A 26,567-nucleotide genomic window follows, 5' to 3' on the forward strand; every position below is an offset into this window, starting at 1 on the left:
ATACTGTTTGGCCCTTGATTTGGACCTATCCTGAGGAAGGGCATGACCTTTTCCTACAGTGATATCAGCAATAATCTCCTTCAAACCAGGCCCGAATAGGGTCTGCCCCTTGAAGGGAATGTTAAGCAGCTTAGACTTTGAAGTAACGTCAGCTGACCATGATTTAAGCCATAGCGCTCTGCGCGCCTGGATAGCAAAACCAGAATTCTTAGCCGTTAGTTTAGTCAAATGAACAATGGCATCAGAAACAAAAGAATTGGCTAGCTTAAGTGCTCTAAGCTTGTCAAGTATGTCATCCAATGGAGTCGCTACCTGTAAAGCCTCTTCCAGAGACTCAAACCAGAACGCCGCAGCAGCAGTGACAGGAGCAATGCATGCAAGGGGCTGTAGGATAAAACCTTGTTGAATAAACATTTTCTTAAGGTAACCCTCTAACTTTTTATCCATTGGATCTAAGAAAGCACAACTGTCCTTGACAGGGATAGTAGTACGCTTTGCTAGAGTAGAAACTGCTCCCTCCACCTTAGGAACTGTCTGCCATAAGTCCCGTGTGGTGGCGTCTATTGGAAACATTTTTCTAAAAATAGGAGGGGGAGAGAACGGCACACCTGGTCTATCCCATTCCTTAGTAATAATTTCTGTAAACCTTTTAGGTATTGGAAAAACATCAGTGCACACCTGCACTGCATAGTATTTGTACAATCTACACAATTTCTCTGGCACTGCAATTGTATCACAGTCATTCAGAGCAGCTAAAACCTCCCTGAGTAACACGCGGAGGTGTTCAAGCTTAAATTTAAATGTAGAAATATCAGAATCAGGTTGCATCATCTTCCCTGAGTCTGAAACATCACCCACAGAAAGAAGCTCTCCTTCTTCAGCTTCTGCATATTGTGAGGCAGTATCAGACATAGCTCTTAAAGCGTCAGTATGCTCTGTATTTCGTCTAACTCCAGAGCTATCTCGCTTTCCTCTAAATTCAGGTAGTCTGGCTAATACAGCTGACAGTGTATTATCCATGACTGCCACCATGTCTTGTAAAGTAAACGCTATGGGCGCCCTGGATGTACTTGGCGCCATTTGAGCGGGAGTCAAAGGATCTGACACGTGGGGAGAGTTAGTCGGCATAACTTCCCCCTCGTCAGATTCCTCTGGTGATAAATTTTTTAAAGACAATATGATCTTTATTGCTTAAAGTGAAATCAGTACATTTGGTACACATTCTCAGAGGGGGTTCCACCATGGCTTTTAAACATAATGAACAAGGAGTTTCCTCTATGTCAGACATGTTTGTACAGACTAGCAATGAGACTAGCAAGCTTGGAAAACACTTTAAATCAAGTTAACAAGCAAATATAAGAAATGGTACTGTGCCTTTAAGAGAAACAAATTTTGTCAGAATTTGAAAAACAGTGAAAAAAGGCAGTAAATCAAATAAAATTTTTACAGTGTGTATAATAAGCTAACAGAGCATTGCACCCACTTGCAAATGGATGATTAACCCCTTAGTTAAAAAAAAAAACAGATAAAAAAAACGATATAAACGTTTTTTAACAGTCACACCAACTGCCACAGCCTTGCTGTGGGCCTACCTTCCCCAACAAACGATTTTGGAAAGCCTAAGAGCCCTTTAGAGATGTCCTATAGCATTCAGGGGGCTCCTGGAGGAAGCTGGATGTCTCAGTCTGTAAAAGTTACTGCGCAAAAAAGCGCAAATTAGGCCCCTCCCACTCATAGTAACAGTGGAAAGCCTCAGGAAACTGTTTCTAGGTAAATTTAAGCCAGCCATATGGAAAAAACTAGGCCCCAATAAAGTTTTATCACCAAAGTATATATAAAAACGTTTAAACATGCCAGCAAACGTTTTATATTGTAAATATAAAAAAGTATTACCTCAGAAAGTAAGCATGATACCAGTCGCTATTAAATCGCTGTATTCAGGCTTACCTTACATAAATTTGGTATCAGCAGCATTTTCTAGCATTCACATCTTCTAGAAAAAATCTTAACTGCACATACCTCATAGCAGGATAACCTGCACGCCATTCCCCCGCTGAAGTTATCTCTCTCTTCAATCATGTGTGAGAACAGCAATGGATCTTAGTTACAAGTTCAACCTGCTAAGATCATAGAAATCACAGGCAGATTCTTCTATTTTTCAGCCTGGGACAAAATAGTACAACTCTGGTACCATTTAAAAACAAAAAAACTTTTGATTGAAGCAAGATAACAGCTACATTTCACCACTTTCCTCTTACTACCTCCATGCTTGTTGAGAGTTGCAAGAGAATGACTGGATATGGCAGTTAGGGGAGGAGCTAAATAGCAGCTCTGCTGTGGGTGATCCTCTTGCAACTTCCTGTTGGGAAGGAGAATATCCCACAAGTAATGGATGATCCGTGGACTGGATACACCTTACAAGAGAAACAGTTTACTTTCCAGTCATAATACGAGTGCAACCCGATGAGCGCAAAAAGCTTACTTCTAGCACAGTTAACGCTCGAGTGGGAGTGTTACTTAGCACGCCACATGTAATCTGGCCCATAGTAAATTAGGGTCAGCAATGCAGTTATTTAGGGCATGTTATTTTTCCAGTAGACTGTCCCTTTAAAGCGTCAGAATTAACAAAAGGAATCCTTACAGAAAATTGTATTACATCATATTTTATGATATTTGATAAGTGATGCTGTCTGGATATGTCTATAAAGTTAGAGCCCAGAGAAAATCTGTGTCTTCTGGCGAGGGAAAGTGAGTCATACTTGCTGGCGCATGCTGAGACTTATTGAAAAACGATTTTGTCTGCTTGTCACATCTCTCTCACTAACTGTACAAATATCTTTAGGATACAGGTAAGTAAACACATATCCAACATGAAACATGTAAAAGTAAAAAAGGTATAATATTGATACAACAAATCCATTATACAAATTAATAGAAAGAGTAAAAATTGGGGTGTTAGAACTTAAAAATGGCATGCTGTGTGTAGAGGTCATATTTTGATTTATAGTCCTGCTTTTCTTATTGAAAGGGGCATAAAACTGCAAATGGAAGATGATCTTATGCGTTAGCATTTTATTATTGCACAATTGCTTGTATATAACTGTGTTTAACCCTTGCAATGTGATCAAACACATAGCTAAACTCAGCTCCAGAGCAGCAATGCACTTCTGAGCCAATGAGAAGAGGCATGAAGGTGTGTAGCCACCAATCACTGAGCCTACGTAGGTATGCTTTTCAACAACGTATACTAAGAGAATGTAAATTTGATGATGGTAGTAAATTGAAAAATCTCTTAAAATTGCATGTTATATGTGAATCATGAAAATTTCATGCCCCTTTAAATGCTTCATTTTTCCTATCTATTCCTCTCCTAAATAGGGACGTGCTTGCAAACTTATGGCTGACAATTGGAGGGCGATACAAAATGATGGAATAAGCAGCTCAAAGCACCCCCCCCAAAAAAAACAACCAACAATACAAAGGCAACAAGCAACACAATGCAGAATAATATTTCTATAGATAAGGAAAGTCAGTACAACAATTTTGTATGATAATAATAATATCAGCTTAAAAACACATTTAAATAATTACTAATAGGAGGTTTCTGTGTAGCATCCCAGAAGTGTGTATCAGTTCAGAATTCAGTGTCCAAGAGGAGCCTCCTATTGGGGTTCAGTGACCTAGAGATGTTCCCCATTTTATGGATGTAGTGGAGTTTAGAGGAAAACCCACAATTTTCAGGGTTCATTTATTGCAAAGTTGTATAAACATTTAAACATATTTTATATTACAGCCTTGAGAAGATTCATAGGAGACTAGAAATCCCCTGTGCACTCTGATTATGCTGGACAGTACATTGTATAGCTGTATTACATGACCGGCTAAAAAGGTGTATCTCTGAGATGAAATCGCCCCTAGGTAGCTGTCTGCATTGTCCAATGACAAATCCAACCCTGTCTGGAGGAGCCCCTCACCAGGTGATGTAGTGTCCTACAGGTACCTCCCACTTGGGCGTGTAGTACCCTAGAGGCGCTTCCAGGCTCAGTCTGCACACACAGGTGAGGGAAGGATTCTCAAGAAGCCACAAACACTGTACAGGAGGGAAACTGAGAATCAAACTGGGGCTGGAACTGCACAGGTCAGTGAGTGTGTGAAAGGCTGGGGTATGAGACTGTTAGTGTGTGAGTACATGACAGAGGCTGGGGCATGAGACTGTTAGTGTGTGAGTACATGACAGAGGCTGGGGCATGAGACTGTGTTAGTGTGTGAGTACATGACAGGGGCTGGTGCATGAGACTGTGTTAGTGTGTGAGTACATGACGGGCTGGTGCATGAGACTGTTAGTGTGTGAGTACATGACAGGGGCTGGTGCATGAGACTGTTAGTGTGTGAGTACATGACAGAGGCTGGGGCATTAGACTGTGTTAGTGTGTGAGTACATGACAGGCTGGTGCATGAGACTGTTAGTGTGTGAGTACATGACAGAGGCTGGGGCATTAGACTGTGTTAGTGTGTGAGTACATGACAGGCTGGGGCATGAGACTGTTAGTGTGCGAGTACATGACAGAGGCTGGTGCATGGGACTGTGTTAGTGTGTGAGTACATGACAGAGGCTGGGGCATGAGACTGTTAGTGTGTGAGTACATGACAGGGGCTTTTGCATGAGGCTGTGTTAGTGTGTGAGTACATGACAGGGGCTGGGGCATTAGACTGTGTTAGTGTGTGAGTACATGACAGGGGCTGGGGCATTAGACTGTGTTAGTGTGTGAGTACATGACAGGGGCTGGGGCATTAGACTGTGTTAGTGTGTGAGTACATGACAGGGGCTGGGGCATTAGACTGTGTTAGTGTGTGAGTACATGACAGGGGCTGGGGCATTAGACTGTTAGTGTGTGAGTACATGACAGGGGCTGGTGCATGAGACTGTTAGTGTGTGAGTACATGACAGGGGCTGGTGCATGAGACTGTTAGTGTGTGAGTACATGACAGGCTGGGGCATGAGACTGTGTTAGTGTGTGAGTACATGACAGAGGCTGGGACATGAGACTGTTAGTGTGTGAGTACATGACAGGCTGGGGCATGAGACTGTGTTAGTGTGTGAGTACATGACAGAGGCTGGGGTATGAGACTGTTAGTGTGTGAGTACATGACAGGGGCTGGGGCATGAGACTGTTAGTGTGTGAGTACATGACAGAGGCTGGGGCATGAGACTGTTAGTGTGTGAGTACATGACAGAGGCTGGGGTATGAGACTGTGTTAGTGAGTGAGTACATGACAGAGGCTGGGGTATGAGACTGTTAGTGTGTGAGTACATGACAGGGGCTGGTGCATGAGACTGTTAGTGTGTGAGTACATGACAGAGGCTGGTGCATGAGACTGTTAGTTTGTGAGTACATGACAGAGGCTGGGGTATGAGACTGTTAGTGTGTGAGTACATGACAGAGGCTGGTGCATGGGACTGTTAGTGTGTGAGTACATGACAGGGGCTGGGTCATTAGACTGTTAGTGTGTGAGTACATGACAGAGGCTGGTGCATGAGACTGTTAGTGTGTGAGTACATGACAGAGGCTGGGGCATGAGACTGTTAGTGTGTGAGTACATGACAGAGGCTGGTGCATGGGACTGTTAGTGTGTGAGTACATGACAGAGGCTGGGGCATGAGACTGTGTTAGTGTGTGAGTACATGACAGAGGCTGGGGCATGAGACTGTGTTAGTGTGTGAGTACATGACAGAGGCTGGTGCATGAGACTGTTAGTGTGTAAGTACATGACAGAGGCTGGGGCATGAGACTGTTAGTGTGTGAGTACATGACAGGGGCTGGTGCATGGGACTGTTAGTGTGTAAGTACATGACAGAGGCTGGGGCATGAGACTGTTAGTGTGTGAGTACATGACAGAGGCTGGGGCATGGGACTGTTAGTGTGTGAGTACATGACAGGGGCTGGGGCATGAGACTGTGTTAGTGTGTGAGTACATGACAGGGGCTGGGGCATTAGACAGTGTTAGTGTGTGAGTACATGACAGAGGCTGGTGCATGGGACTGTTAGTGTGTGAGTACATGACAGAGGCTGGGGCATGAGACTGTGTTAGTGTGTGAGTACATGACAGGGGCTGGGGCATTAGACTGTGTTAGTGTGTGAGTACATGACAGAGGCTGGTGCATGGGACTGTTAGTGTGTGAGTACATGACAGGGGCTGGGGCATTAGACTGTGTTAGTGTGTGAGTACATGACAGGGGCTGGGGTATGAGACTGTTAGTGTGTGAGTACATGACAGGGGCTGGGGCATTAGACTGTGTTAGTGTGTGAGTACATGACAGAGGCTGGTGCATGGGACTGTTAGTGTGTGAGTACATGACAGAGGCTGGGGCATGAGACTGTGTTAGTGTGTGAGTACATGACAGGGGCTGGGGCATTAGACTGTGTTAGTGTGTGAGTACATGACAGAGGCTGGTGCATGGGACTGTTAGTGTGTGAGTACATGACAGGGGCTGGGGCATTAGACTGTGTTAGTGTGTGAGTACATGACAGGGGCTGGGGCATTAGACTGTTAGTGTGTGAGTACATGACAGGGGCTGGGGTATGAGACTGTTAGTGTGTGAGTACATGACAGGGGCTGGTGCATGAGACTGTTAGTGTGTGAGTACATGACAGGCTGGGGCATGAGACTGTGTTAGTGTGTGAGTACATGACAGAGGCTGGGACATGAGACTGTTAGTGTGTGAGTACATGACAGAGGCTGGGGCATGAGACTGTGTTAGTGTGTGAGTACATGACAGAGGCTGGGGTATGAGACTGTTAGTGTGTGAGTACATGACAGGGGCTGGGGCATGAGACTGTTAGTGTGTGAGTACATGACAGAGGCTGGGGCATGAGACTGTTAGTGTGTGAGTACATGACAGAGGCTGGGGTATGAGACTGTGTTAGTGAGTGAGTACATGACAGAGGCTGGGGTATGAGACTGTTAGTGTGTGAGTACATGACAGGGGCTGGTGCATGAGACTGTTAGTGTGTGAGTACATGACAGAGGCTGGTGCATGAGACTGTTAGTGTGTGAGTACATGACAGAGGCTGGGGCATGAGACTGTTAGTGTGTGAGTACATGACAGAGGCTGGTGCATGGGACTGTTAGTGTGTGAGTACATGACAGGGGCTGGTGCATGAGACTGTTAGTGTGTGAGTACATGACAGAGGCTGGTGCATGAGACTGTTAGTATGTGAGTACATGACAGAGGCTGGGGCATGAGACTGTTAGTGTGTGAGTACATGACAGAGGCTGGTGCATGGGACTGTTAGTGTGTGAGTACATGACAGGGGCTGGGGCATTAGACTGTGTTAGTGTGTGAGTACATGACAGAGGCTGGGGTATGAGACTGTTAGTGTGTGAGTACATGACAGGGGCTGGTGCATGAGACTGTTAGTGTGTGAGTACATGACAGAGGCTGGGGTATGAGACTGTTAGTGTGTGAGTACATGACAGGGGCTGGTGCATGAGACTGTTAGTGTGTGAGTACATGACAGGGGCTGGTGCATGAGACTGTTAGTGTGTGAGTACATGACAGGCTGGGGCATGAGACTGTTAGTGTGTGAGTACATGACAGGCTGGTGCATGAGACTGTTAGTGTGTGAGTACATGACAGGCTGGGGCATGAGACTGTTAGTGTGTGAGTACATGACAGGGGCTGGGGTATGAGACTGTGTTAGTGTGTGAGTACATGACAGAGGCTGGGGTATTAGACTGTGTTAGTGTGTGAGTACATGACAGAGGCTGGGGTATTAGACTGTGTTAGTGTGTGAGTACATGACAGAGGCTGGGGTATTAGACTGTGTTAGTGTGTGAGTACATGACAGAGGCTGGGGCATGAGACTGTTAGTGTGTGAGTACATGACAGAGGCTGGGGTATTAGACTGTGTTAGTGTGTGAGTACATGACAGAGGCTGGGGCATGAGACTGTTAGTGTGTGAGTACATGACAGGGGCTGGGGTATGAGACTGTGTTAGTGTGTGAGTACATGACAGGGGCTGGTGCATGAGACTGTGTTAGTGTGTGAGTACATGACAGAGGCTGGGGCATGAGACTGTTAGTGTGTGAGTACATGACAGGGGCTGGTGCATGAGACTGTTAGTGTGTGAGTACATGACAGGGGCTGGGGTATGAGACTGTTAGTGTGTGAGTACATGACAGAGGCTGGGGCATGAGACTGTGTTAGTGTGTGAGTACATGACAGGGGCTGGTGCATGAGACTGTGTTAGTGTGTGAGTACATGACAGAGGCTGGGGCATGAGACTGTTAGTGTGTGAGTACATGACAGGGGCTGGTGCATGAGACTGTTAGTGTGTGAGTACATGACAGGCTGGGGCATGAGACTGTTAGTGTGTGAGTACATGACAGGCTGGTGCATGAGACTGTTAGTGTGTGAGTACATGACAGGCTGGGGCATGAGACTGTTAGTGTGTGAGTACATGACAGGGGCTGGGGTATGAGACTGTGTTAGTGTGTGAGTACATGACAGAGGCTGGTGTATTAGACTGTGTTAGTGTGTGAGTACATGACAGAGGCTGGGGTATTAGACTGTGTTAGTGTGTGAGTACATGACAGAGGCTGGGGTATTAGACTGTGTTAGTGTGTGAGTACATGACAGAGGCTGGGGTATTAGACTGTGTTAGTGTGTGAGTACATGACAGAGGCTGGGGTATTAGACTGTGTTAGTGTGTGAGTACATGACAGAGGCTGGGGCATGAGACTGTTAGTGTGTGAGTACATGACAGGGGCTGGGGTATGAGACTGTGTTAGTGTGTGAGTACATGACAGGGGCTGGTGCATGAGACTGTGTTAGTGTGTGAGTACATGACAGAGGCTGGGGCATGAGACTGTTAGTGTGTGAGTACATGACAGGGGCTGGTGCATGAGACTGTTAGTGTGTGAGTACATGACAGGGGCTGGGGTATGAGACTGTTAGTGTGTGAGTACATGACAGGGGCTGGTGCATGAGACTGTGTTAGTGTGTGAGTACATGACAGAGGCTGGGGTATGAGACTGTGTTAGTGTGTGAGTACATGACAGAGGCTGGGGTATGAGGCTGTTAGTGTGTGAGTACATGACAGAGGCTGGGGCATTAGACTGTGTTAGTGTGTGAGTACATGACAGGGGCTGGGGCATTAGACTGTGTTAGTGTGTGAGTACATGACAGAGGCTGGGGCATGAGACTGTTAGTGTGTGAGTACATGACAGGGGCTGGTGCATGAGACTGTTAGTGTGTGAGTACATGACAGGGGCTGGGGTATGAGACTGTTAGTGTGTGAGTACATGACAGAGGCTGGGGCATGAGACTGTGTTAGTGTGTGAGTACATGACAGGGGCTGGTGCATGAGACTGTGTTAGTGTGTGAGTACATGACAGAGGCTGGGGCATGAGACTGTTAGTGTGTGAGTACATGACAGAGGCTGGGGCATGAGACTGTTAGTGTGTGAGTACATGACAGGGGCTGGGGCATGAGACTGTTAGTGTGTGAGTACATGACAGAGGCTGGGGTATGAGACTGTTAGTGTGTGAGTACATGACAGGGGCTGGGGCATGAGACTGTTAGTGTGTGAGTACATGACAGGCTGGGGCATGAGACTGTGTTAGTGTGTGAGTACATGACAGAGGCTGGGGCATGAGACTGTTAGTGTGTGAGTACATGACAGAGGCTGGGGCATGAGACTGTTAGTGTGTGAGTACATGACAGAGGCTGGGGCATGAGACTGTTAGTGTGTGAGTACATGACAGAGGCTGGGGCATTAGACTGTGTTAGTGTGTGAGTACATGACAGGCTGGGGCATGAGACTGTTAGTGTGTGAGTACATGACAGAGGCTGGGGCATGAGACTGTTAGTGTGTGAGTACATGACAGAGGCTGGTGCATGGGACTGTGTTAGTGTGTGAGTACATGACAGAGGCTGGGGCATGAGACTGTTAGTGTGTGAGTACATGACAGAGGCTGGGGCATTAGACTGTGTTAGTGAGTGAGTACATGACAGGGGCTGGGGTATGAGACTGTTAGTGTGTGAGTACATGACAGGGGCTGGGGCATGAGACTGTTAGTGTGTGAGTACATGACAGAGGCTGGGGCATGAGACTGTTAGTGTGTGAGTACATGACAGAGGCTGGGGTATGAGACTGTGTTAGTGAGTGAGTACATGACAGAGGCTGGGGTATGAGACTGTTAGTGTGTGAGTACATGACAGGGGCTGGTGCATGAGACTGTTAGTGTGTGAGTACATGAGAGAGGCTGGGGCATGAGACTGTTAGTGTGTGAGTACATGACAGGCTGGTGCATGAGACTGTTAGTGTGTGAGTACATGACAGAGGCTGGTGCATGAGACTGTTAGTGTGTGAGTACATGACAGGCTGGTGCATGAGACTGTTAGTGTGTGAGTACATGACAGAGGCTGGGGTATGGGACTGTTAGTGTGTGAGTACATGACAGGGGCTGGGGCATTAGACTGTGTTAGTGAGTGAGTACATGACAGAGGCTGGGGTATGAGACTGTTAGTGTGTGAGTACATGACAGGGGCTGGTGCATGAGACTGTTAGTGTGTGAGTACATGAGAGAGGCTGGGGCATGAGGCTGTTAGTGTGTGAGTACATGACAGGCTGGGGCATGAGACTGTTAGTGTGTGAGTACATGACAGAGGCTGGTGCATGGGACTGTTACTGTGTGAGTACATGACAGGGGCTGGGGCATTAGACTGTGTTAGTGTGTGAGTACATGACAGAGGCTGGGGTATGAGACTGTTAGTGTGTGAGTACATGACAGGGGCTGGTGCATGAGACTGTTAGTGTGTGAGTACATGACAGAGGCTGGGGTATGAGACTGTTAGTGTGTGAGTACATGACAGGGGCTGGTGCATGAGACTGTTAGTGTGTGAGTACATGACAGGGGCTGGTGCATGAGACTGTTAGTGTGTGAGTACATGACAGGCTGGGGCATGAGACTGTTAGTGTGTGAGTACATGACAGGCTGGTGCATGAGACTGTTAGTGTGTGAGTACATGACAGGCTGGGGCATGAGACTGTTAGTGTGTGAGTACATGACAGGGGCTGGGGTATGAGACTGTGTTAGTGTGTGAGTACATGACAGGGGCTGGGGTATGAGACTGTGTTAGTGTGTGAGTACATGACAGAGGCTGGGGTATTAGACTGTGTTAGTGTGTGAGTACATGACAGAGGCTGGGGTATTAGACTGTGTTAGTGTGTGAGTACATGACAGAGGCTGGGGTATTAGACTGTGTTAGTGTGTGAGTACATGACAGAGGCTGGGGTATTAGACTGTGTTAGTGTGTGAGTACATGACAGAGGCTGGGGTATTAGACTGTGTTAGTGTGTGAGTACATGACAGAGGCTGGGGCATGAGACTGTTAGTGTGTGAGTACATGACAGAGGCTGGGGCATGAGACTGTTAGTGTGTGAGTACATGACAGAGGCTGGGGTATTAGACTGTGTTAGTGTGTGAGTACATGACAGAGGCTGGGGCATGAGACTGTTAGTGTGTGAGTACATGACAGGGGCTGGGGTATGAGACTGTGTTAGTGTGTGAGTACATGACAGGGGCTGGTGCATGAGACTGTGTTAGTGTGTGAGTACATGACAGAGGCTGGGGCATGAGACTGTTAGTGTGTGAGTACATGACAGGGGCTGGTGCATGAGACTGTTAGTGTGTGAGTACATGACAGGGGCTGGGGTATGAGACTGTTAGTGTGTGAGTACATGACAGAGGCTGGGGCATGAGACTGTGTTAGTGTGTGAGTACATGACAGGGGCTGGTGCATGAGACTGTGTTAGTGTGTGAGTACATGACAGAGGCTGGGGCATGAGACTGTTAGTGTGTGAGTACATGACAGAGGCTGGGGCATGAGACTGTTAGTGTGTGAGTACATGACAGGGGCTGGGGCATGAGACTGTTAGTGTGTGAGTACATGACAGAGGCTGGGGTATGAGACTGTTAGTGTGTGAGTACATGACAGGGGCTGGGGCATGAGACTGTTAGTGTGTGAGTACATGACAGGCTGGGGCATGAGACTGTGTTAGTGTGTGAGTACATGACAGGGGCTGGTGCATGAGACTGTGTTAGTGTGTGAGTACATGACAGAGGCTGGGGCATGAGACTGTTAGTGTGTGAGTACATGACAGAGGCTGGGGCATGAGACTGTTAGTGTGTGAGTACATGACAGGGGCTGGGGCATGAGACTGTTAGTGTGTGAGTACATGACAGAGGCTGGGGTATGAGACTGTTAGTGTGTGAGTACATGACAGGGGCTGGGGCATGAGACTGTTAGTGTGTGAGTACATGACAGGCTGGGGTATGAGACTGTTAGTGTGTGAGTACATGACAGAGGCTGGGGCATGAGACTGTGTTAGTGTGTGAGTACATGACAGGAGCTGGGGCATGAGACTGTGTTAGTGTGTGAGTACATGACAGAGGCTGGGGCATGAGACTGTGTTAGTGTGTGAGTACATGACAGGAGCTGGGGCATGAGACTGTGTTAGTGTGTGAGTACATGACAGGAGCTGGGGCATGAGACTGTGTTAGTGTGTGAGTACATGACAGAGGCTGGGGCATGAGACTGTTAGTGTGTGAGTACATGACAGGGGCTGGGGCATGAGACTGTTAGTGTGTGAGTACATGACAGGGGCTGGGGCATTAGACTGTGTTAGTGTGTGAGTACATGACAGGGGCTGGGGCATGAGACTGTGTTAGTGTGTGAGTACATGACAGGGGCTGGGGCATGAGACTGTGTTAGTGTGTGAGTACATGACAGGGGCTGGGGCATGAGACTGTGTTAGTGTGTGAGTACATGACAGAGGCTGGTGCATGAGACTGTTAGTGTGTGAGTACATGACAGAGGCTGGTGCATGAGACTGTTAGTGTGTGAGTACATGACAGGGGCTGGTGCATGAGACTGTGTTAGTGTGTGAGTACACAGGGCCACCATCAGGGGGTGAAAGGGGTGACTCCTGTCAGGGGCCCAATGGGCCAGGGGGGGCCCATGAGGCAAAAACTAAAAAAAAAAAAAAAAAATTGGCAGCCACAAGTGGGTACTACAGCTAAGTGCTAATTGAGCATGGGAAATGTTATAACAAGGAGTAAAGTATTAGCATTTGAGAGGATTTCTGAGTGTGCACTAAACCACTATGCACAGTGTGAGACAGAGTTGGCACTTTGTTTGTATAGTGTGTGCCTGCGTCAGACGGCAGATCACTTTCATTTGCAGAGGAGGCAGGACTTACTTAGCAAATGTTTTTTATTTCTTTGTGCAATTTCGGATTGTAACTTCAGTGTGGTAGTAGTTGTATGGTGGGGCCAGGGGTCCATAAAAACACATTCTTTTTAGCAGCAGTGTATTTATTATTATTTGACAATGCTGTAGAAATTCTATATTTAAAACCATGCAGAACTGTTTCCTCCTCAATACACAAATGGTAGGTGCCCTTTTGGCAGATATGCATTTTTTTTATTTATATATAAATTACATTCCAGTTTACTGCCCCTTTATGCAAGGACTTTCCAGATGCAAGGAGGCATTTTATCTAAGATTTTTACACCTACATAAAATGTTATACTCTCAGACTAAGATTGCTCAGTGTTTGAAATGATACAGGTTAACTTAAAACTTCTCAGTTTACACTACATTTGACTTAATTTTGAAATACATACCAACAAGCCTAAATCCTGCATTTAACCAGATCTAATGGTATGAGTAGCACAGCTTATGGTTCCACCAAGACCATATAGAGTACAGCATTTTAAAAATCCATAAGTACAGCTGACAGATGGGAACATTTGTACATTATATTTGAAGTGGTGCTCTTGGTTGGGGAAAATGGGGAAAAAAACAAACAAACATATGTCAACCTTTTAAAAGTACTTTTCTTCATCTAGCCATCTACCCAGATCATTAATGTACAATTTTGAATTCACAGAATTATTTTTGTTTGCACATTTACAAATATGATTCTTTAAAAAGTCATCTCTTAATTTCTGCAATTTTTTTATCATGCATGTCACACACTATTGATTTAGGGCATGCAAAGTGCATAAATGTTTCCTCCTGTGAGTGTTTCTGTGGTGGGTGTCTGTGTTTATGTCTTTGTGCTTTGTTTTGTGTCTCTATAAGTGTGTATGTATTTTTTTCTGTGGGTCTCTCTGTGAGGGTGGGTGTGTATGTCTTTGTGCATTTTCTGTGGATGTCTGTGAGGGTGTGTGCATATGTCTGAGCTTTTTCTATGGGTTTCTCTGTGAGGGTGTGTGTATGTTTGTCTTTGTGTATTTTCTCTGGATGCCTCTGTGATGGTGGGTGTGTATGTCTGTGTTTTCTGTGGATGTCTCTGTGAGGGTGTGTGTTTTCTGTGGGTGTCTCTGTGAGGGTGTGTGTATGTCTTTGTGTGTTTTCTGTGGATGTCTCAGTGAGGGTGTGTGTATGTCTTTGTATGTTTTTTGTGGGTGTCTCTCTGTGTGTGTATGCCTTTGTGTGTTTTCTGAGGCTGTCTCTGTCTGTGTTTCCTTGGGTGTATGTGCAAGTTTGAGTTTGTGTGTGTGTCCATTCCTTTTTAGGAAATTTTGACCATACTACTGATTATTCACATCTTTCTATAGACTTTGAGACTAACAAGACCTTTCCGGAAGTCACCAATCCACCATTTAACCTTTAAATTATTGTTTAGGCAGTTCAGGGCCCTTCCTTTCAGCCACTGCATGCTGTTGTCATCATTTAGTTTACAAAAATATAATCAGAACTCCATATTTAGTTTTCTAAATCTCCTTTTTTTTACAAAACTGTAGTTTACCTCATTACTTGTAAGGTCAATGTAAACAAGTGCTGAGTGTCTGTTTGGGTGTCTGCTAGAGTGTCTATATGTGAATCCTTATGTGTGAGTGTGTGTGTTTCAGTGTATGAGTGTGTCTGTATGTTACTACCTTTACAACATTTCCAAGTTTAAACAGACACTTAAGAATAAAGTGCATATACGTTTTAGTCACTTGGTCAAAAATTGCACATGTCAAAGGAGGGGGGGGGGCCTGATCAATGGTTAAGTCAGGGGCCCCAAATTACTAGTGGCGGCCCTGTGAGTACATGACAGGCTGGTGCATGAGACTGTTAGTGTGTGAGTACATGACAGAGGCTGGGGTATGAGACTGTTAGTATGTGAGTACATGACAGAGGCTGGGGTATGAGACTGTTAGTGTGTGAGTACATGACAGGGGCTGGTGCATGAGACTGTGTTAGTGTGTGAGTACATGACAGGGGCTGGGGTATGAGACTGTGTTAGTGAGTGAGTACATGACAGAGGCTGGGGTATGAGACTGTGTTAGTGAGTGAGTACATGACAGAGGCTGGGGTATGAGACTGTGTTAGTGTGTGAGTACATGACAGAGGCTGGGGTATGAGACTGTGTTAGTGTGTGAGTACATGACAGAGGCTGGGGTATGAGACTGTGTTAGTGTGTGAGTACATGACAGAGGCTGGGGTATGAGACTGTGTTAGTGTGTGAGTACATGACAGAGGCTGGGGTATGAGACTGTGTTAGTGTGTGAGTACATGACAGAGGCTGGGGCATGAGACTGTTAGTGTGTGAGTACATGACAGAGGCTGGGGCATGAGACTGTGTTAGTGTATTAGTACATGACAGGCTGGTGCATGAGACTGTTAGAGTGTGAGTACATGACAGAGGCTGGTGTGGTACAGCGCTGTGTGCGCGTGTGTATATCTGTGTGGTACAGCGATATTTATTTGTGTGTGTGTGTATCTGTGTGGTACAGCGCTGTGAGTGTATCTGTGTGGTACAGCGCTGTGAGTGTATCTGTGTGGTACAGCGCTGTGAGTGTATCTGTGTGGTACAGCGCTGTGAGTGTATCTGTGTGGTACAGCGCTGTGAGTGTATCTGTGTGGTACAGCGCTGTGTGTGTATCTGTGTGGTACAGCGCTGTGTGTGTATCTGTGTGGTACAGCGCTGTGAGTGTATCTGTGTGGTACAGCGCTGTGTGAGTGTATCTGTGTGGTACAGCGCTGTGTGAGTGTATCTGTGTGGTACAGCGCTGTGTGAGTGTATCTGTGTGGTACAGCGCTGTGTGAGTGTATCTGTGTGGTACAGCGCTGTGTGAGTGTATCTGTGTGGTACAGCGCGGTGAGTGTATCTGTGTGGTACAGCGCTGTGTGTGTCTGTGTGGTACAGCGCTGTGTGTGTCTGTGTGGTACAGCGGTGTGTGTGTGGTACATCGTTGTGTGTGTGTGTGTGGTACATCGCTGTGTGTGCATGGTACAGCGATGTGTGTGTGTCTGTGTGGTACAGCGCTGTGTGTGTCTGTGTGGTACAGCGCTGTGTGTGTATCTGTGTGGTACAGCGCTGTGTGTGTCTGTGTGGTACAGTGTTGTGTGTGTGTGTGTCTGTGTGGTACAGTGTTGTGTGTGTGTCTGTGTGGTACAGCGCTGTGTGTGTCTGTGTGGTACAGCGCTGTGTGTGTGTCTGTGTGGTACAGCGCTGTGTGTGTGTCTGTGTGGTACAGCGCTGTGTGTGTGTCTGTGTGGTACAGCGCTGTGTGTGTGTCTGTGTGGTACAGCGCTGTGTGTGTATCTGTGTGGTACAGCGCTGTGTGTGTGTATCTGTGTGGTACAGCGCTGTGTGTGTATCTGTGTGGTACAGTGCTGTGTGTGTATCTGTGTGGTACAGTGCTGTGTGTGTATCTGTGTGGTACAGTGCTGTGTGTGTATCTGTGTGGTACAGTGCTGTGTGTGTATCTGTGTGGTACAGCGCTGTGTGTGTATCTGTGTGGTATAGCGCTGTGTGTGTATCTGTGTGGTATAGCGCTGTGTGTGTCTGTGTGGTACAGCGCTGTGTGTGTGTCTGTGTGGTACAGCGCTGTGTGTGTGTCTGTGTGGTACAGCGCTGTGTGTGTGTGTCTGTGTGGTACAGCGCTGTCCCATTCCCAGTACATTAGGACAGCATACATGCAGCAGATCCTAAGACAGACAAGACAAGAGTGGGTTCTACCATAAACTGTGACTCACACCTCTTCCTCAGGAGTGGCCCCAGGGTACAAAGAGCATTATAGTACCTGTGTGTCACTGTAGCTCACTGTCTGATTGCCTGAGACTGCGGATTGTTCCCACGTACACAAATAATTAATCCTGTCATCTAGACACTTCCTTAAAGATTTCCTGGGATTATCAATTTGCGCAACCTCTTACGCCTACAGTGATAGTGCTAAATCTGACTGATATCCCTGCTAGTCTCAGGTGCTGCACACAGGCTGCCAGTGAGCACAGACAGATCCACTGAGGTAATTATGTATTAGCCTGGGATGGATTAACCCTATGACACTGAGGCAGAATTTAGTGGCCCTGATTTTGTTGAGCTATGGTGTGATCTTAATGGATACAATCTTAGGTTAAAGGGACACTATACCCAAAAAATTTATTTCGTGATTCAGATAGAGCATGCAATTTTAAGCAACTTTCTAATTTACTCCTATTATCAAATGTTCTTTATTCTCTTGGTATCTTTATTTGAAATGCAAGAATGTAAGTTTAGATGCCGGCCCATTTTTGGTGAACAACCTAGGTTGTCCTTGCTGATTGGTGGATAAATTCATCCACCAATCAAAAACTGCTGTCCAGAGTTCTGAACCAAGAAAAAAGCTTAGATGCCTTCTTTTTCATATAAAGATAGCAAGGGAATGAAGAAAAATTGATAATAGGAGTAAATTAGAAAGTTGCTTAAAATTGCATGCTCTATCTGAATCACAAAAGAAAATTTTTGGGTACAGTGTCCCTTTAAGGTTGCTAGGGATGTAGCTGAGTGGATATGACTAATAATGAGATATATTATATATATATTAAGATAAAACGGTTTATGATGATTTTAAAGCTATCAGGAAGTGCATGTATGACTGGTGTAAAATGTTTTTTTCCCTCTAATTACTTTTTATACCAGCTGCAAAACATTAAATGTATAAGGAGTTGCTCCTCTATTTTTATTCATGCTATTGAAATAGCTTTTTTGCTCAGTGACCACCTGTTGTTCTCAAGAACATTCATATTCAAATTGTCTGAGCCTGCAGGAAGATCAGACTGGCTTATTTTATCTATCTATTTACACAATTAAAAATACTTAGGTACTGATATTTTCATTATGGGTGGTGGTTTCACTGAGCAGAGCCAGCTTACTCAATTGCAAGAATAAACCCAAATGAGTAAGTTTTAATACATAGTATAATACTCTGCAGCAGGTATTACAAGCCATTGGGGAAAATGAACAGTGCAATGTCCCTTTAACTCCCACTACTACATTGTTAGACAAGCAAGCATTAAAACAAGAGGTCTCCCACCCCAGGAACATTTGTTTTACAAAAACAAACTGTAATACACATGAGGATATCTTCCGTTAGATACAATAAGAAATAAACATTTACTTTATGGTGTCCCTGAATGGATATGACACTGAGTGGGTTTGTTAAACCATTGAAATGAAGACATGGGATGTAGGTAGCATCAAGTAACTGCAACCTTTGTATGGTTCACTGGTGACCGTCTGTGGGTGGTGTGGAACCAGACAAATTAAGCTGAGCATTGGATCTGCCTGATTCTCCAAACTATTGACAAAAAGGGTTCATTTATGAATCTGCAGATGCATCTTCGGAGCTCTTTGTGGTGCAGCTGACCCTGCAACATCATGTTAAAGGGACACTGAACCCAATTTTTTTCTTTCATGATTCAGATAGAGCGTGCAATTTTAAGCAACTTTCTAATTTACCCCTATTATCAATTTTTCTTCGTTCTCTTGCTATCTTTATTTGAAAAAATAAGGCATCTAAGCTAAGGAGCCAGACAATATTTGGTTCAGAACCATGGACAGCACTTGTTTATTGGTGGGTGAATTTATCCACCAATCAGCAAGAACCCAGGTTGTTCACCAAAAATGGGCCGGCATCCAAACTTACATTGTTGCTTTTCAAATAAAGATATCAAGAGAATGAAGAAAATGTGATAATAGGAGTAAATTAGAAAGTTGCTTAAAATTGCTGCTCTATCTGAATCACGAAAGAAAAAAATTAGGTTCAGTGTCCCTTTAAGAAGCAGAGGTGGCAGACTTTAATTATACCTCCTGACATTTCCTGGAGGGGGGGCTTTCTGGGATGCAGGAGGTTGGGAAGAGAGAGAGCAGGGTCTCATGTGTGCCTGGGTAGACGATGGCTGTGGTTCAGACAGTACCTTAAAATTAGGACAATGAATGTGTGTGGCTGGTTAGCGGGCTATACCTCCCAACCCTTGACAGTCCTGTGGGATGGTTATGAGCTATGCAATTGGTTGTGCAACCCTTACCACGCTCTTACACAAGTACAAACAGGTGGCAGATTTCACTTCCAAAATACACCAAAATGCAGATGGACAGGTTCTCTGGCAGGGAACATTGTCCCCCTGCTTCTTGATAAAAAAAGGCGCATAGAAGTAATACCCTAGTTGCTACCTTTTCTGGAAAAAATACCGGCTATGCTCAGCATAAATTTGCATAAACATTTATACAGCATAACTTAAAGACTAAACCTGCTAGTACTGATATTAAATAATCATTGGTTTACAATTAGATTATAACACACTTAGAAGTCTGTGACGGCATCAGAACGAGGTTCCCATAGTAGCCTATGGAAGCGCGCTCTTGCGATTTGCTTGTAATACCAGTGCACATTATCATGCGCTGGTATTACAAAGTGGAGCGCTTATATCACTTGCATGCAAGCGATATTTAGCACTCCACTTGTAATCTGGCACTATGTGTTGCTGCTCCTAAACCTACTTAGATTTACTCTTCAAAAAAAGATACCAACAGAACAAAGCAAATTGGAAAGTTGTTTAAAATTGCACTCTTTATTTAAAGTATGACCGTTTTAATTTTGACTTTACTGTCCCTTTTAATTTAAAATAAAATATTCCATCTAATCAGTGTTAAAAATACCTATACAGTATGACAAAATTGATAAAGATTTAGCAAATATAAATATTAAATGGACACTGAACCCAAATGTTTTCTTTTGTGATTCAGATAGAGCATGACATTTTAAGCAACTTTATAATTTACTCCAATTCATTCTCTTGGTATCTTTATTTGAAAGGCAAGAATGTAAGTTTTAATGCCGGCCCATTTTTGGTGAAGAACCTGGATTATTCTTGCTGATTGGTGGATAAATTCATCCACCAATAAAAAGTGCTATCCAGAGTTCTGAACCAAAAAAGAAGCTTATATGCCTTATTTTTCAAATAAAGATAGCAAGTGAACGAAGAAAAATTGATAATAGGAGTAAATTAGAAAGTTGCTTAAAATTGCATGATCTTGAAAGAAATTGAAAGAAAAAATTTGGGTTCAGTGTCCCTTTAACTAGGGAAGCCATATAATATTTTTTTAATCTCATTAATATTTTCCTGCAGTGCAAATTTCTCTATCACCATGAGAAGGAAACCTGAAGACCAGAAAACCACATGTGGTGCCAGACACAGAGTAATAACCAAATTTGCAGAGGTACAATAAGTATATGGACTTTGCCTAACTGCTATAAGTTTGTCTGTGGCCAGTTTCTGACTAGTGGGCTAATCTCTTTGGCCAAATTCTGATTGGTGGGCTGACCTCTGTAGCCAGTTTTTGATTGGTGGGCTGAGCTCTGTAGCCAGGTTTTGATTGGTGGGCTGAGTTCTGTAGCAAGATTTTCTCTGTATATTATAGATATTTCCTTTTGTATTTCTTTCAGTCCACGGAAACATACATATCAGTGTGTGCATATACAGTGTATGTGTGTGTGTGTGTGTATGTGTATGTGTATATATATATATATATATATATATATATATATATATATATATATATATATATATGTGTGTGTGTGTACATCCACTAGTCCTAAAGCCCGTGCACATGGGCCATTTTTTGCAGTACAGCGGTTCCACCCCTTGCACGCTCTCTCTGCCCCCTCTCTTCTGCTCTCTCTCTCCCCCCTCTCTCTATTTTGCTCTCGCTCTTCCCCTCTCTTTTGCTCTTTTGCACTCTCTCTCCTCCCTCTCTCTATTTTGCTCTCTCTCTCCCTCTTCTCTTTTTACTCCCTCTCTCTCTCCCCCCTACCTTTTGCTGTCTCTCTCCCTCCCCCTCTCTTTTGCTCTCTCCCCCCCTTTCTTTTGCTCTCTCCCCCCCTTTCTTTTGCTCTCCCCCCCTTTCTTTTGCTCTCTCCCCCTCTCTTTTGCTCTCTCCCCCGCTCTTTTGCTCTCTCTCTCCCCCCTCTTTTGCTTTCTTTTCCTGTCTCTCTCCCTCTCTTTTTCTCACTATCCCCCTCTTTTGCTCTCTCCCCCTCTATTTTGCTCTCTATATCCCCCTCTTTTGCGCTCTCCCCCCTCTCTTTTGCTCTCTCCCCTTTCTCTCCCTCTCTTTTGCTCTCTCTCCCCTTTCTTTTGCTCTCTCTATCCCCCTCTCTTTTGCTCTCCCTCCCCCCTCTCTTTTGCGGTCTATCTCTCTCTCTCTCTTTTGCTGTCTCTCTCTCTCTCTTTTACTCTCTCTATCCCCCCTCTTTTGCTCTCTCTTTGTCCCTCCTCTTTTGTTCTCTCTCTATCCCCCCTCTTTTGCTCTCGCTCTCCCCTCTCTCTTTAGCGCTCTCCCCCCTCTCTTTTGCTCTCTCTCCCCCCTCTCTTTTGCTTGCTCTCTCCTCTTTTGCTCTATCTCTCCTCTTTTGCTCTCTCTCTCCCGTTTCTCCCCCCTCTCTTTTGCTCTGTCTATCTCCCCTATTTTGCTCTCTCTCCCCTTTCTTTTGCTCTCCCTCCCCCTCTTTTGCTCTCTCTATCCCCCCTCTTTTGCGCTCTCTCTATCCCCCCTCTTTTGTGCTCTTTCTCTCCCGCCCACCCGCATTGCGCCGGCCCGTCACGACCGGGCCCGCCCCCATCACACATGGTCGGCCCCAGATGCCAGGTCAGTGTGTTGAAGGCCAGGTGTGTTTGTCCTTGCGCTGTCTCTACTGCGCATGACAGCTTTGGACAAACACACTTGGCCTTTTATATTATAGGATATACACACAGTATATATGTGCGTGTGTATGTATGTATGTATGTGTGTGTGTTTGTGTGTGTGTATATATATATATATATATATATATATAAAGTCCAAAAGGAAAAAAGTGAATGGCTCCAGCACTGTTTCTTTAAAAGTGAAAAAACCTTTATTAAGGTGACAAAATGAACAGACAGCGACGTTTCGGGTAATGCAGACCCTTAATCATGCTATGGATTGCTCTGCAGCACAGCTTTAAATAGCTTTAAACATATTAACTCCATATTGGCTACACTTTTTTTGACCATTGATAGAGATTACTACTGCCATCTATTGGGGCAATTCATGAATTACACATGTAGAAAAACAGACATTTTTTTTGTCTAAACAAAAATGTTAAGTACATAGGTAAAGTTAAACACATGAGCAGTGATGCAAAGTTTAATCATGACATCCAAAATTAAAAATGCATATATATATGAAGAAAGATAAAATTTATAAAAACAAATGGAGATCATAATCTCTATTCAGACCTACTGGATGTAGAGTTTGTAGTTGTTGAATCCACCATACCTCTCTCTTTTTGAGTTCAAGTTCCCTATTCCTCCTCTCCTAAGTTTAGGGATATGATCTATTATTTGGTACCTGAGTTGGCTGACAGTGTGTCCCATTTCAAGAAAATGGGAAGAAACTGGAAGGGTTTTGTCTTGGCATCTAATAGATGGCAGTAGTAATCTCTATCAATGGTCAAAAAAAGTGTAGCCAATATGGAGTTAATATGTTTGTAATTAATGTAATTAAGCCATCCGGCCTATTTAAAGCTGTGCTGCAGAGCAATCCATAGCATGATTAAGGGTCTGCGTTACCCGAAACGTCGCTGTCTTTTCATTTTGTCACCTTAATAAAGGTTTTTTCACTTTTAAAGAAATAGTGCTGGAGCCATTCACTTTTTCTTTCATGTAATTAACAAGAGTCCATGAGCTAGTGACGTATGGGATATACATTCCTACCAGGAGGGGCAAAGTTTCCCAAACCTTAAAATGCCTATAAATACACCCCTCACCACACCCACAAATCAGTTTTACAAACTTTGCCTCCAAGGGAGGTGGTGAAGTAAGTTTGTGCTAGATTCTACGTTGATATGCGCTCCGCAGCAAGTTGGAGCCCGGTTTTCCTCTCAGCGTGCAGTGAATGTCAGAGGGATGTGAGGAGAGTATTGCCTATTGAATGCAGTGATCTCCTTCTACGGGGTCTATTTCATAAGGTTCTCTGTTATCGGTCGTAGAGATTCATCTCTTACCTCCCTTTTCAGATCGACGATATACTCTTATATTTACCATTTCCTCTACTGATTCTCGTTTCAGTACTGGTTTGGCTTTCTACAAACATGTAGATGAGTGTCCTGGGGTAAGTAAGTCTTATTTTCTGTGACACTCTAAGCTATGGTTGGGCACTTTATTTATAAAGTTCTAAATATATGTATTCAAACATTTATTTGCCTTGACTCAGAATGTTCAACTTTCCTTATTTCCAGACAGTCAGTTTCATATTTGGGATTATGCTTTAAATTATCATATTTTGTCTTACCTCAAAAATTTGACTTTTTTCCCTGTGGGCTGTTAGGCTCGCGGGGGCTGAAAATGCTTCATTTTATTGCGTCATTTTTGGCGCGGATTTTTTTGGCGCAAAAATTCATTTCCGTTTCCGGCGTCATACGTGTCGCCGGAAGTTGCGTCATTTTTTGACGTTATTTTGCGCCAAAGATGTCGGCGTTCCGGATGTGGCGTCATTTTTGGCGCCAAAAGCATTTAGGCGCCAAATAATGTGGGCGTCTTATTTGGCGCCAAAAAATATGGGCGTCGTTTTTGTCTCCACATTATTTCAGTCTCATTTTCATTTGCTTCTGGTTGCTAGAAGCTTGATGTTTGGCATTTTTTTCCCATTCCTGAAACTGTCTTATAAGGAATTTGATTTATTTTGCTTTATATGTTGTTTTTTCTCTTACATATTGCAAGATGTCTCACGTTGCATCTGAGCCAGAAGATACTACAGGAAAACCACTGCCTGCTGGATCTACCAAAGCTAAGTGTATCTGCTGTAAACTTTTGGTAGCTATTTCTCCAGCTGTTGTTTGTAATAATTGTCATGACAAACTTGTTAAAGCAGATAATATTTCCTTTAGTGATGTACCATTGCCTGTTGCAGTTCCCTCAACATCTAAGGTGCAGAATGTTCCTGATAACATAAGAGATTTTGTTTCTGAATCCATAAAGAAGGCTTTGTCTGTTATTTCTCCTTCTAGTAAACGTAAAAAGTCTTTTAAATCTTCTCTCTCTACAGATGAATTTTTAAATGAACACCATCATTCTGATTCTTTGGACTCTTCTAGTTCAGAGGATTCTGTCTCAGAGATTGATGCTGATAAATCTTCATATTTATTTAAGATGGAATTTATTCGCTCTTTACTTAAAGAAGTACTAATTGCTTTAGAAATAGAGGATTCTAGTCCTCTTGATACTAATTCTATACGTTTGGATAAGGTTTTTAAAGCTCCTGCGGTTATTCCAGAAGTCTTTCCTGTTCCTAATGCTATTTCTGCAGTAATTGCTAAGGAATGGGATAAATTGGGTAATTCATTTACTCCTTCTAAACGTTTTAAGCAATTATATCCTGTTCCGCCTGACAGGTTAGAATTTTGGGACAAAATCCCTAAAGTTGATGGGGCTATTTCTACCCTTGCTAAACGTACTACCATTCCTACGTCAGATGGTACCTCGTTTAAGGATCCTTTAGATAGAAAAATTGAATCTTTTCTAAGAAAAGCTTATCTATGTTCAGGTAATCTTCTTAGACCTGCTATATCATTGGCTGATGTTGCTGCAGCTTCAACTTTTTGGTTGGAAACTCTAGCGCAACAAGTAACAAATCGTGATTTTCATGATATTATTATTCTTCTCCAGCATGCTAATAATTTCATCTGTGATGCCATTTTTGATATTATTAGAGTTGATGTTAGATTTATGTCTCTGGCTATCTTAGCCAGAAGAGCTTTATGGCTTAAGACTTGGAATGCTGATATGGCTTCTAAATCAACTCTACTTTCCATTTCTTTCCAGGGAAACAAATTATTTGGTTCTCAGTTGGATTCTATTATTTCAACTGTTACTGGTGGGAAAGGAACTTTTTTACCACAGGATAAAAAGTCTAAAGGTAAAAACAGGGCTAACAATCGTTTTCGTTCCTTTCGTTTCAACAAAGAACAAAAGCCTGATCCTTCGTCCTCAGGAGCAGTTTCAGTTTGGAAACCATCTCCAGTCTGGAATAAATCCAAGCCTGCTAGAAAGGCAAAGCCTGCTTCTAAGTTCACATGAAGGTACGGCCCTCATTCCAGTTCAGCTGGTAGGGGGCAGGTTACGTTTTTTCAAAGAAATTTGGATCAAATCTGTTCACAATCTTTGGATTCAGAACATTGTTTCAGAAGGGTACAGAATTGGTTTCAAGATGAGACCTCCTGCAAAGAGATTTTTTCTTTCCCATGTCCCAGTAAATCCAGTAAAAGCTCAAGCATTTCTGAATTGTGTTTCAGATCTAGAGTTGGCTGGAGTAATTATGTCAGTTCCAGTTCCGGAACAGGGGATGGGGTTTTATTCAAATCTCTTCATTGTACCAAAGAAGGAGAATTCCTTCAGACCAGTTCTGGATCTAAAATTATTGAATCGTTATGTAAGGATACCAACGTTCAAGATGGTAACTGTAAGGACTATATTGCCTTTTGTTCAGCAAGGGAATTATATGTCCACAATAGATTTACAGGATGCATATCTGCATATTCCGATTCATCCAGATCATTATCAGTTCCTGAGATTCTCTTTTCTAGACAAGCATTACCAATTTGTGGCTCTACCGTTTGGCCTTGCTACAGCTCCAAGAATTTTCACAAAGATTCTCGGTGCTCTTCTGTCTGTAATCAGAGAACAGGGTATTGTGGTATTTCCTTATTTGGACGATATCTTGGTACTTGCTCCGTCTTTACATTTAGCAGAGTCTCATACGAATCGACTTGTGTTGTTTCTTCAAGATCATGGTTGGAGGATCAATTTACCAAAAAGTTCTTTGATTCCTCAAACAAGGGTAACCTTTCTGGGTTTCCAGATAGATTCAGTGTCCATGACTCTGTCTTTAACAGACAAGAGACGTCTAAAATTGATTACAGCTTGTCGAAACCTTCAGTCACAATCATTCCCTTCGGTAGCCTTATGCATGGAAATTCTAGGTCTTATGACTGCTGCATCGGACGCGATCCCCTTTGCTCGTTTTCACATGCGACCTCTTCAGCTCTGTATGCTGAACCAATGGTGCAGGGATTACACGAAGATATCTCAATTAATATCTTTAAAACCGATTGTTCGACACTCTCTAACGTGGTGGACAAATCACCATCGTTTAATTCAGGGGGCTTCTTTTGTTCTTCCGACCTGGACTGTAATTTCAACAGATGCAAGTCTCACAGGT

General features: G+C 44.0%; 1 protein-coding gene across 2 annotated transcripts in view; it reads left to right on the forward strand.

Annotated features, from left to right (window-relative positions):
* The first annotated feature begins 2,827 nt into the window (after positions 1 to 2,827).
* The window catches only part of SH2D5 (SH2 domain containing 5), a 61,068-nt gene continuing 37,328 nt past the window's right edge, over positions 2,828 to 26,567 (forward strand). The window contains exons 1-3 of one of the 2 annotated variants that reach the window (XM_053690239.1): positions 2,828 to 2,849; positions 3,137 to 3,225; positions 20,459 to 20,549. In XM_053690239.1, coding sequence (XP_053546214.1) covers positions 3,176 to 3,225; positions 20,459 to 20,549 — 141 coding nt within the window. In that variant the 5' untranslated portion in view covers positions 2,828 to 2,849; positions 3,137 to 3,175. Of the gene's footprint in view, positions 2,850 to 3,136; positions 3,226 to 3,785; positions 4,139 to 20,458; positions 20,550 to 26,567 lie in introns of those variants that run through there. The other variant, XM_053690240.1, reaches the window with a different exon arrangement.

The sequence above is a fragment of the Bombina bombina genome, chromosome 8, assembly GCF_027579735.1.
Source record: "Bombina bombina isolate aBomBom1 chromosome 8, aBomBom1.pri, whole genome shotgun sequence".
In the NCBI taxonomy this organism is placed as follows: Eukaryota; Metazoa; Chordata; class Amphibia; order Anura; family Bombinatoridae; genus Bombina; species Bombina bombina.